Source organism: Hypanus sabinus, chromosome 20 (assembly GCF_030144855.1).
Source record: "Hypanus sabinus isolate sHypSab1 chromosome 20, sHypSab1.hap1, whole genome shotgun sequence".
Taxonomy (NCBI): Eukaryota; Metazoa; Chordata; class Chondrichthyes; order Myliobatiformes; family Dasyatidae; genus Hypanus; species Hypanus sabinus.
This window is the reverse complement of record NC_082725.1, coordinates 33744300-33757786: the sequence shown is the minus strand read 5'-3', so window position 1 is coordinate 33757786 and position 13487 is coordinate 33744300. Positions and strand designations below refer to the sequence as shown.

Genomic DNA, 13487 nt, shown 5'->3' with positions numbered 1-13487 from the left:
ACATACACACACACACACAAACTATAACTCAGTTTTTTCTCTGTTTATTTATCATGTATTTCATTGTACTGCTACCATAAAGCTAACAAATTTCACAACATATGCCAGTGATATTAAATCTGATTCTAATACTGTTTATTAAAAAGATATATCACTGACCTTTTTTCTTACGCTGTAACAGTATTAGCTTGCACTTTCAGCAGACTGCCATGAAACTCCTAAGGTGAAGCAATGTCTAACAGCAGATGTTACTAACTGCCTTTCTGCAGCAAAATCTGAGCCACTATAATCACACTCTACACCCTACATGCATTGCCATGAACAACGGTATGAAAGATAGGTATTTACACTAACACTTTATAAATGGTTGCATGAATGAAGGTTTTCTTCATCTCCCGTGTTGAATTTCATAACATGAAATTCAACTCAAGGTACTGAGAGCCTTATTTATTTATGAAGTGTATTCTAGATTAAGTCTTCAGCTTATAAAATAGAAAAAAAGAACATGAGCCAATGGAATAAAAATTCACCCCGTCATTTACACAAAATGTAATTAGTTGAGCAGCAGTTGAGCCAATGTCTATAGCAGAGTACAACACTAATCCATTACAGTGTCTCATGCAAGTCACCAAAGCTTTCATTATTTTTATATTCCACAAAGAGTACTGATGGAACTATTACTTTAGATGTGAATTTTCATAAATAAACCAGTTTGTCAATTAATAACTAGCATTAATTTGAAAAACGGGCAATGATTATTGGGAGAATCTTAGCCAGCAAATCAATGCTTTCAGTGGAAAAAAAAGTAAACCAAATACACTCAGATGATAGATGTTAAGATCATAAATAGCAAAGATAAACAATATAATTTTTTTTTAAATTTTCATGATTAATTTAAGATAGTACTTCAACCAAATCAGCCCTAAATGACTTGTAAGATAACGTGTATAAGACCAAGCAATGTATTTTGATCTTATGGCATGATACCTGGAACAAAGTTTGACATCACAGAAAGCCGGCACAGCAAATCAGTTCAAAATCATTACTGTATTGATAAGCGAGTTTTAGTAAGTATACTTAATAGAAACCTGACAGATCATTCTTTATGAATATCTTCTCTAAAATGTTGCAATGACAATGCACCGATGAAAAAAAACAATTAAAACTTTATAAATGTCAAATAATCTTACCCTTTTTTCCTTTCACATAATTCTCCCTGCAGCTCTGCATAAGCTGCAGGATCCACTTATGCTGGGCCATTATACACTTCCAGGCAGGGTCACCTGGTGTGTGGAGATCAGATAGGTATCTGTAAATATGGTGGATAAAATGATTATAATCATGTTAAGCTTCTTCAAAACAAAAAGGTTTTCAAACTGGAACTCATTATTTCCTTTTCCACCAACTCCGTCTTCTTGTGAATGCATTCACTTCCAAAATTCCAGTTTTTGGAACCAAGATGTTAATAGTAATGTTAATTAGGAAGCATCTTGAAGTGAGTCAATTCTCTCTTCATTACCAAAGGGCAATGCAACAAAACGCAAGGTTCTAACCTCTAAGACAGTCAAAAATCACCTACACTTTGCACTCTATGTAGATATGCCATACAACACAAATTTAACCACTGGCTGTAGATACACAAAGTCAGTGCTGGAATTCCTACTGCCATTGTGGCAATTCTGCTTTCCTTTATACACTTAATCATCATGATGTATAGCTAGACCAAACAAAAAATCACTTTATATGAAACAGCTTTAATTCTTCACATGGAGGTAAATGATTCAAATCATTCCAGCCTTCATCCTGGCCATTCTCAGAATAAATCTCAGGGTCCTAATTGACCTCCAGCTGAATTTTTAACATTAAGACTCATATGGATTGTACATATAGTTACATACAATCATTATGAGCCTTAATGTTAAAAATTCAGTTCTTTTTTCTGTGAGAATTTCAACATCTAAGTGGTAAGCTCTAACAGTAAATGATTCCATAATTACCGAATAATAGTAGCTTTGCTGGAACGTAAACAAATAAACAAGTTAATTAAAGTGCTTCTAAGGTGCTTTCTCACAAACTTCATCCAGGACTGATATTTGATAACCAGCATGAAATTTAACAACCTAGATGCTACCAAATAGAATCTTGCACTTTTTCTTAAAAAATAAACTTAATGGTCCTGTGTTTAAATACATTGATGAATCACACAGACTGAAGATCAAAGGTTTCAGTTGTTGATCTACAGCTGAAGCGGGAAACTCTGGTTAATCTAGCATAGGTAAGGGTCAAAACAAAAATCTCTATTGTTGATGTCAAAAAGATTGAAAGGAAATGGGAGTCATGCTTCTGTTAGGTGTGACTTGAATGGCGTGGGGGAGAGAAGAGCTGGCATATTTTAAGTAAGCTTCCACAGATGTGTCAATATTACTCTTCAAATCTCTCAAAAGAATATTGCCCTCCTGAATAAGACTGCTAATTTCCCTTAAGAATGTCCTTTAACCAAGCAGCATATTGCAGTGTGAAGTCAAACGAAAGACCATTAAGAATTATATCATAGGCCACTATGTAGATTGTGCCAAGGAACCTTGCAGAATTGTTAGCTCTGGAGCACATTTTTCCTGCATGACAAGAGAGTTTTGTGATTCATAGCAAGTACATGCAAAAATGAAATATTCATACTGGTCTTGCTTAGGAAAGATGCATAAAAATAGGTAAGTACAATTCTTGCACTATCTTTATTTTGAGCTCTCTCAAAAGAATATTTCTCCCACTAACATTTTTTTCCTTGTATTATTAATATTATTGCTCTTTCAGATGAATCTCTGAAAGTATGGAGGTAATACTGGAAAATAACAAGACGTTGACTGCCAGCAACCAATGCAGAAATATATTATAAAAGTCTAGATCACCTGCCATTGCCAGTAAATAGCCCAAAAAATTCATAACCTTTTAAAAAACAGAACATTTGGAAGTAAAATATTTACATAGCAAATTCTTGTCACAGACTGCAATGCTTTTTTTATCTTCAAAACCACCTGAACAGTCTTATAAGTGAGGCTTTATAATATTAAGATTGAATATACTTCAATAAAGTTGAGTTTTTATCTGAAAAAAATCATATTCCAATAACAATAGCTCAGCTTTCAATCCATGAACTTTACTGACTACCAACAAAAGTAAGATATATAGATATTTAAAGCTTTAAGTTTGGAGCCATGAGGCAGCTATAGTAGCAGAAAAATGACTGAAAGAAAACTTAAACTTGCCCAATATTTACATTAATAATATCTAGTTCTACCAATCATAGTTTATTTTTTATCCACAAAATAGTCCACAAGTTTGAACAGTCAGGAGGACAGATTAAAATTCAGCTATTTTCAACAACAAACTCCTTAATTTTCTCTTCCTATTGACTTGTTCAGTCTGAATATAACTACTTTCTATCTTATCATTTTTATACCCAACTAGTCTTTGTTCTGTACCTCCTTCTCCATACCAAGTTCACTTATTCCTGTCTCCATAACATTGTCCATCTCTACACCTGACTTAGATCCATATTGGGAAAACTTGGATCTTACTTCTAAGCTACAAACCAACAGCCACCACTCATTTCACCACCTTCCCTCACCAGTGCCATACCTTATATATCTTTTCTGATCATGCAGAGTTGATGGCATCTCAAGTAACTTGTCCATCAAGAGGGTCCTCAGTGCATCAATACGAGTCTCTACTTCAGCATAAACTAATGAAAGAAAAATATTAAAGGCATATATAATTAACAGACTGAACTATAAACTAGAACAACCAAATTCCAGTTGGTGTTACACCACCAGGGGAACAACATTACCTAAAAGGATTGAATCATCTCAAAAATGTAGTTCATTCTCTTAGGACAGATGCTGAAATTGAGCAATGAATGTAGCATTATTATGGTTGTCAATGACCCAAGTGCAAAAATTACTATATGGGATGTCACATGAATATTTTCTTCAAAATGAAACAGACAACCTTGGTCGACTTATTTTATGGATTTCCCACAATACAATTTTAAAGATTCTTCATATTCTTGCCTTACAAAACCTAATATGTTTTAAACTGTTCTGTAACAACAGATGAAAATGATGGAAATAGTCGGCAAATTAGGTAGCATCTGTAGTCAGAGAAACAGAGTTAACAATTCTGCACAATGACCTGTCAATATAATTGGAGAATGTTAGAAGTTAAAACGTGTTTCAGTTGCAGAGAAAGGGAGAGATAGGGAAAACAAAAGGGAAAAAAGTGAGAGGGGGACTAAACAATACAAGTAGTGGTTGTGCAAACTCAGAAAGGGTGGTTAGGATTGTTAATTACAATTTATCTGTCTGGAGGACGTGCAAGTAGATGGAAATAAATCATTAATGGAGGAGAGAGGGAAAAATATCAAAGCTAGATCTACAGCCTCAGACCTAAGAAAAATTGATAAGGAGACAAAGTTAGTGAGGAAGCTCAACCGCATGTTTATCTTAAAATTCTTTGAGATAGAGGTGTAAGAGAATGAAACAGAAGCTTCTCATAAGTAAACACAAAGTACACTGCAGATGCTGTGGTCATATCAGCACGAACAAATAAGCTGGAGGAAATCAGCAGGTCGGGCAGCATCCGTGGAAATGAACAGTCAACATTTCCGGCTGAGACCCTTCGTCAGGACTGAAGAGGGAGGGGGCAGAAGTCCCATAAAGAAGGTGGGGGAGGCTGAGTAGGAGAAGGCTGGTAGGTGCCAGGTGAAAAACAAATCAGAGGAAAGATCAAGGGGTTGGGGAGGGGATAGGCAGGAAAGGTGATGGAGGAATGCAAGGGGAAAGCACTATAGGTAGCAGAAGAAGGCAGCATCATGAGAGAGGTGATAGGCAGCTGGAAGAGGAGGCAGACTGAAAGTGGGATAGGGTAAGGGAGGGGGAGGGAATTACCGGAAGTTGGAGAATTCGATGTCCATACCAAGGGGCTGGAGACTACCCAGATGGTATATGAGGTGTTGCTCCTCCAACCTGAGTTTGGCCTCATCATGGCAGTAGAGGAGGCCATATATGGACATACCCAAATGGGAATGTAAAGCAGAGTTGAAGTGGGTGGCAACCGGGAGATACTGTCTGTTGTGGCGGATGGAGAAGAGGTGCTCGATGAAGCGGTCCCCCAATCTGCGTTGGGTCTCGTACCAGGAGCACCGGATGCAATAGATGACCCCAACAGACTCACAAGTGAAGTGTTGCCTCACCTGGAAGGACTGTTTGGGGCCCTGAATGGTGGTAAGAGGGGAGGTGTACCAGGTGGGAGATCTGTGGGAGGGACATGTGGACTAGGCAGTCGCAGAGGGAACAATCCCTGCGAAAAGCGGACAGGGGTAGAGAGGGAAAGATGTGCTTAGTGGTGGGGTCCTGTTGAAGCTGGCAGAGATTGCAGAGGATAATATGCTGGATCCAGAGGCTGGTGGGGTGGTAGGTGAGGACAAGGGGAACACGGTCCCTGTTGTGGTGACGGGAGTTTAGGGTGAGGGCTGAAGTGCGGGAAATGGAGGAGATGCAGGTGAGGGCATCATTGATGATGGCAGATGGGAAACCATGATTGTTAAAGAAAGAGGACATTTGCGATGTCCTGGAATGGAAAGTCTCATCCTGGGAGCAGATGCGGTGGAGATGGAGGAACTGGGAATAGGGAATAGCATTTTTACATTTGGCAGGGTGGGAAGAGGTACAGTCAAGGTAGTTATGAGAGTCCATGGGTTTATAGAAGATGTCAGTGGACAGTCTGTCTCCAGAGATGGAGACCGAGAGATCGAGAAAGGGGAGAGAAGTGTCCGAGATGGACCAAGTGAATTTGAGGGCTGGGTGAAAGTTAACTGCAAACTTGATGAAATTGACGAGCTCAGCATGGTTGCAGGAAGCAGCACCAATGTAGTTGTCAATGTAGCGAAGGAAAAGTTGGGGAGCAGTACCAGTATAGATTTGGAGAATAGACTATTCCACATAACCCACGAAGAGGCAGGCATAGCTGTGGCCCATGTGAGTGCCCATAGCTACACCCTTGGTCTGAAGAAAGTGGAATGAGCCAAAAGAGTAGTTATTAAGTGTGAGTACCAGTTCCTTACCAGCATCTGATAAGAACTGATTGTTGAGGATCAGAAAGAGGAAGTTTACAAAAGACAGTGAAAACATGCAATGCTGGTAGCGATGGGGTGAAATGAAAATAAAGGGAAAGGAAAACTGAAGAATTTGAAAGTTGGTTAAGTAAACTGGTGCTGTTGAAATAAGTCAAAAGTATGCACTGCATAAAGTTTGAATTTGAAGCTGCAACAACAATAGCGATTAAAGGCTGCTTCTTATCACATCTTCACAGACTGGATGTCCTCTTTGCAGAACACTACCACGTAGTCTGCAAGAGTAATCTTAAACTTCTACTGTATCTCTCTTTAATTTTTCATCTCACTGTGATCCTGCCTTTTGGCCGCAGATTCCAGCATTTGCAGTCTCTTGTGCAACCGCATTTCAGTTTGCATCAGACTGGAAAAGGCCATTAACTGGTAATGCTTGGAGACACGAGACTGCAGATGCACACAAAACCTGCAGGCACTCAACAGGACCCGCAGCATCCATGGAGGGAAATGAAAAGCTAACATTTTGACACTAGACCTACTGAGTTCCTCCAGTTTTTTTGTGTGCGCAACTGATAATGTTTACTATGTTTTTCTCTCTTCACATGTCCTAATGATCTGATACCATTCTGTTTCCGATTTCCAGCAACTGCAGTGTTTTACTTATCACATCTGAAAGATCATTTGCATAATAACCATGTTCATTAATAGTTGAGAAGTGTAATGCATCCTAAAAACATCATTTAAATTAAGTAGCTTGGATTTTCATCTTAAAAGGCTTTATCCTAAACTCTAGCCACAAATGTGGTGACCCAGTAGCTCTCTATCCCACAGCTACTACAGAAAGGACTTGGAGGAAAAGCAGTCATTTTAAGTTTGAAATCAAGAAGAATATATATGCGGCTATTTATACTGATTTAGATATCGTAGTTAACAATGCAGGGGAAGAAGCTATCAATGCCCTTAAAGAAACGTGCTCCCAAAACTTTAGACAAAACTGAAAAAAATTTGATAGCATCAGACAGCTAAGAGAATATTTCTAATTCAATTTTTAACCTTTTTAGTAAGGTTAACGGATTTTACAACATATGCCGGTGATTCTGATTCTAAATAACAATTTATACATAACCATTAGATAAAAGCTGAATTATCAAGAATATTTAACAAACCAACCCACTTAAAAATTATTCTCAATATAAGTTCAAAGTTCAAAAAAAATGTTATTATCAAAGTACATATTTCACAATATAGAACCCTGAGATTCATTTACTTGTGGGCATATTCTATAGAATAGTAACTATAATAAGATCAATGAAAAATCAAACAGAGTACAGAAGACAGCCTGAGCAAATGCAAATATAAATGGCAGTAATAAATAACGAGAACATGAAATAACAAGATAAGAGTCCTTAAAGTGTGATCATCGGTTGTAGGAACATTTCAATGAGGGAGCAAATGAGTGTAGTTATTCCCTTCTATTCAAGAGCCTGATGGGTATATAAAATTTAAATTTAAAGGCCAGCAAGATTGTTAAGAAGAATTGTGGCTTAATAATCTGGCAAAACTGGGTAGATCTAATTCAATAAGGTATAGCATTTTCCAAAAATTAATTTAAGACCCTACAGATGCTGGAAATCTGAAATAAGTTCTGGTACAAAATTTGCTGGAAACACTTAACAGCTTGGGCAACATCTGTAGAAAAAGGAGTTAATGTTTCAGGTTGGAGCTTCTTCATCAGAACAGGGAAAGAGAGAAAACAATTGAATTTTAAATTTCAGTGAGTTTCAGGGAAGAATATAATTAAGAGGTAATGACCTGTTAAAATTGCACATTCCAGCTCATAATACTCTCTGAATAAATGTTGGCATTTGAACCCTGACAATCATTTCTGCAAAACTGTCTTAACAAAATTTAGCTAAATCAATTGGCCACTGGATAAGTATGCTGCAACAATGTTTAAGGATCAGTTGATAATTAACATAATCTGCATTTTTATACAACTATAATTGTTGCCAGTTACAAAGAAAATTAAATTAAGATATATTAATGTTTTCCTGAGGTTCCATTTTTAAAAACTGTATTCTAATCAATCCATCATAATGGTTCCTTTCTATACTTGCTGGGAGTACCTATCTTGTTTTTCTCAATAAATAAATGAACATGTATAATGATTTTGTGTTATTTATTTAATTGGGTTCTCTTTATATAGCTTTAGGACTTGTGTGAAGATTTGAACACATTTCAAGTTATATTTATGCAGAAATAGAAAAAAAATCTACAGGGTTCACAGACTTATGAGCACCATTGTATATACACATAAACAGTTGCAAGAAAAAGTTTGTGAACCTGGTTTTCTGTATTACACGTAAAATGTGGCTTGATCTTCATCCAAGTCACAATAATATACAACACAATCTGTCTAAACTAATAACTCATAAACAATTGTACTTTTCTTCAATACTGACTACACCATTTAAACAATCACAGTCTAGGTTCAAAAAGTATGTGAACCTCTTGAGTAATGTCTTCTACAAAAGCTATTTAGTCAGGTATTGCAATCAATGAGATGAGATTGGAGGTGTGGGTTGTAGAAGTGCCCGGCCCTATATAAAAAGACACACAAAGTCAGTCTGTTTATGTGCACCATACCTCAATCAAAACTGCTTTCAGAGGACCTTAGAAGAATGCAGAGATGCATGAAGCTGGAATAGGCTACAAAAGCATTTATAAAGACCTGAGCTTTCATCAGTCCACAGTAAGAGAAATTATCTACAAATGGAAGAAACTCAGTGCTGTTGCTACTCCCTAGGAGTGGGTATCCTGCAAAGATCATACCATCAGCACAATGCACTATACTGAAGGAAATTGTATCAAGACATTTTACAGGAGAATGTCAAGGTAGTGATCCATCACCTGAAGTTTAATAGAAATTGGCTGCAACGAGACAATGATCTAAAACACAAGAGTAAATGGTTGAAATAGAAGAAAATTCATGTTTTGCAATGGCCAAGTCAGAGTCCAGCCCTTATCCAACTGAGATGCTGTGGCATGACATGAAGAGGGTTGTTAGTGCAAGTTATCCCAGAAATATTGATGAACTGGAAAAGTTCAGTATGGAGGAATGGTCTAAAATTCCTCCTTATCGTTGTGTAAGTCTGATCTGCAGCTACCAGTAAGGTTTTGTGGAGATTATTGCTGCTAAAGGAGGTTCATATTAAATACAAGTGTTCACATACCTTTTTTCAGCCTAGACTATGTATGATTAAACAAACGCATTAAATAAAAACTCAAAAAGTAGAGTTGTTTATACGTTATTAGTTTAGGCAGCCAAATTCGTTATATAACAAAACTCTGTATATCCTTGTTCAAGACATTGATTGTGTCTCATTGTGTAATAGAGTGGCAATGCTTGGTTACTTCACACCATAGTAAACATAGTAGCTCTGTTAAAACATTCATGGGATTTACTGGAATAGTAACAATTAAAAACCTTCAATTATCACAGTAAGTTTAGAACCTGGGAGCTTTCTTTCTAGAAAAATAAACCACTGGAAATGTGAACTAGAGCTTTTCAAATTAGATAGGTTTCAGTGGCATCACAACTACCAAAAGATCAGATGACATGATCTCTGTCAATTAAATGACAGGAACATACTGTATATTATCTTCTCATATCAATTAACTTTCAAGATATACAGTTAAGTCAGACAGTACACATCTCAACTTGAATTTTTGCAAGTATCACTGACAATAGTAAATATTAGTATTAGTATTTTTGATCACCAGGTTCTCAAACATGATACTAAACATTGAAAAGTTACATGATGTACAGAACTTTTCCTGTATTTTCCACTAAAGCCTTCACTGAATATAAAGTGTTTCTTACAAAATGATCATATCTGCAGCCCTTACCTTTTTGGAACACGCGAACTTCAGTTTTCCCAAATAGTGACTTAGCCTTTTCATAGTCATTTATAACCACATCATAATCGCCCTGAGGAAATAGGCATCCATTATATATAGCAGAAAATCAAAGAAACAGTAAAGATATTTTTTTTTAAACTGTTCTTTAGGTTCACCTTTTGAATGTTTCTTTCAATATTAAGGGGAAGATTAAAGAGAAATTTAAAGCGCTGAAGAACATTCAGTGCATTTCTCGTGGAATCTGCTTTATCTTTGCGCCCCAAAACTTCTTGGAATAGTGTATCAGCAGTATTACTTGCTCCTGGAATGAAAAAAACCACATAAATCCACCTCTATAGCCCAAAATACTGACACCTTCAAAAGGACAAATTCACAATTATCTGAAAATAGATAACATTTAATACATTTTAATGATATAGACAATGTCACTGTACACAAAGCTTTAAGTGATTACTTCTCTGGAAGGCAAAATAAGATTTGGGCTCATGTGTCAGTTCTGGCAGACTTAAGTTTGCATAATTCACAACCAGATTATCATTCCAACAATAACAATCAGGTAGAAAACAAGCTAAATACATATGATTATAATTACCTCAAATAGTGCATCAAAAATACCTTGTGTTTATTTCCATGGTGAACAATACATAGTAGTTTTGAAGTATTTGTATGTTTTAATATTTACAACATTACATCATATTTTAATATTATTGTAGGATGTATAAACTCCAAATTCCTGCAACACTTTAACTCTTGCAAGTTCAATTAAAAGCAATTTAAGTCTAGAATCAGCACAACTGAAAATAAGAGTGAAGTGTAAATCCATGGACAAGGATCCCATTCTTGACTGCTTTAAATCTGATAAGGCTTTATTTTTAAACTCCACTAGAATTGCTGCAATGTAGAATCCATTTCAACCAGCATTAAACTTTAGTTAAGTGAAATAGTAATGCATTAGACAATCAAATAAAGCAACAAACTTAATAACTGACAAAGTAGTCTGTATTGAATGTGTACTTGGAAACAGGAACATCAGCTTGAAGGCAAAAATCAAAAAAAGTAGCGGCACTTAGAGCTTAAGAAATACGCATGAGTGCAAAGTATTTTGGTCACTACTCATACACGTTTCAGAAACATTTACTGATGTTCTTCCCCCACATTCTCTTGGAAAAAAAACAATTTTAATACATATTTTTATTCACTTGTATTTCTATAACCTACAAACTTCAGAATTAGGCAAAAGAACTTTTTTTTTAAAGTTAAAGACCAAAATAGATTGTCACTCAATGTTTCTAGAAACGATTGGCATTATTTGGTCTAGTGACTATACTATAAGCAAAGATAGGAAAAAAGCACATCGATCACACTGGGTGGCTTGCATGCCATTTTCTCAGTCGTCTCTGTGGGTGGCCAGCAGAAAATCAAATGTCTGCAAAGTACTGGCATTTACATCTAGTTTTGCATTATATGCATTATATACAATAGAGTATGGAATTTTATGCATTGATATAATCATTTCATGAAACTTATTTCTCTGTTAAGGAAGCTACATCAGTTAACATTCCTATTTCAAACCAATTGCTCTATTGGATACTTCTAAAGAAATCAGCTCATTTATTCTAGTTTATTTATTCAAGTGAAAGTAAAAGTAGCTGTTTATTTACTGTACATTATCATGATTTATTTCCCTTCCAGCAAACTTTAAGAATGTTAAAGAAATATGTCAAATACAGTACTCCTATTTCAGGACTAAAATAACAAAGCAGCATCCACCCACTTCACTAAATCCAACTGTGCTTCACTTCCAGGTTTCCTTTGACTTTATAAGAATTATTCTGAATAATTTTTTAAAAATTTTAAAAATGAAAACTTATTCAGTGGAAGATAGTTGCCAAGCACTCTGAGCAACTAAAAGTATAAACCACTCAATACTTCACTTTCATAAAAACTATTATTAATACACAATTGCACTATCATAATGCTACTAGAGAAGAAATGTATGACAATTTTAATGACTCTATAATCTATTTATCACTTTAAAATGCATTCCATTACTTTCAACTGTTCTTACACCAAAAACTGACACTTCCCTTAAGATTATATTAAACATAAATTCCTTCTTTAACTTCAGTAGTATAAATGATCAAGATGTCAACTTAATTGATATCAGATTTATAGTTAGAACTGCTGAACAATTTTAATAATCTATGTCATTCATCAAAAGCAATTTATTAAGCAAAACACATTTTGCTACTCATTTTAAGCATCCATCATCACTAATTCAAATTCTTTGATACAAGATCCAATTAATTTTAACATTTTGTTTATATATGTATTTTTATATTGAACATCAATCACACTTTTCAGTATAACCACAGTGAGAATTAGCATGCACACTTTGGAATGAAACCTGCCTCCTCACCAATGTATGTATAAAATTTACTACATATGACAAAGATCAGTTCTCTTTTTAATTGAGTTAAAGAACATAGAGAAGAGAAAATTGAAGTTATTGCATATCTATAAATAAAAATATACAGCAATATTCAGTATGACATCAAATCTTGGATACATTTCTAAATGTCAAGTTACAAGTCAATAAATTACAAATTATCTTACCAAAGATTTTCTTATTAAAGATGTATTCTGCATATTAAATTCATCACATTTTCTCACTGGACAAATATTTTAAACAAACTTTCAATGCATTTAAGTACTGTTGGCCATTGATTTTTAAGTTTACAAATAGAGATGCAGTCAGGATGAATAACAATGTCCATACGTAGGGGTGGCTGAAAAAGTAAAACTCACTGTTGAGTACATTCTCCAGTTTCTGCGTCATAGATCCTTCCACTTTTTCCGTCCCATCTACTTCCAACTTTTGATGAATTGCTGGAATGAAAAGAGCAGTTCATTCAATAGGCAGTCATTTATTTCAAGGTGTAAAGACTATGTACAACTTTAAACACTGTTTTCCTCCTACAAGCACTTTGCATTGCTTCACCACTTTTGGTTTCTGGATTGAATACAAAAATAATTTCCAATTTCCTTCAGGAAACTTACAAAATTAAGGTTACATAATTTTTTGAAATTGTAAAGCAACGAAGCTAACAAAGAGCTTTTTATTATTAAATAAGTGCTCTGCTATTAAATTCATTAAATTTTCTCACTGGAGAAGTATTTTAAGATATTTCTAACAAAAATCTACACTCAGAGGCAAGAGTATAAATTTAAATTTCCTCTTAGCTGAAACTCAAAAAAACCTAAAAATTACAACTGAGTAATAAAATTCAATAGATTCTGAATAGTCAGAGACTTAAAAGATAGGCTTCCTACCTGGTAATAAATCTTTATACATGCACTGTAAAGCGCTCCAATCATATACAAATGATTTGCAGGCTTTAAGTAAACCCATATGCTAATTACATATATGAAAACAATATTG

General features: G+C 35.2%; 1 protein-coding gene across 3 annotated transcripts in view; it reads right to left on the bottom strand.

The window, feature by feature from the left end:
- exoc2 (exocyst complex component 2) overlaps positions 1-13487 on the bottom strand; it is a 242332-nt gene that overhangs the window by 114457 nt on the left and 114388 nt on the right. For all 3 annotated transcript variants that reach the window (XM_059945312.1, XM_059945311.1, XM_059945313.1), the window contains exons 7-11: positions 12854-12934; positions 10201-10346; positions 10034-10115; positions 3637-3739; positions 1191-1309 (exon numbers count right to left, since the gene is read on the bottom strand). In XM_059945312.1, the coding sequence (XP_059801295.1) occupies positions 1191-1309; positions 3637-3739; positions 10034-10115; positions 10201-10346; positions 12854-12934 (531 nt within the window). The remainder of the gene's footprint in view (positions 1-1190; positions 1310-3636; positions 3740-10033; positions 10116-10200; positions 10347-12853; positions 12935-13487) is intronic.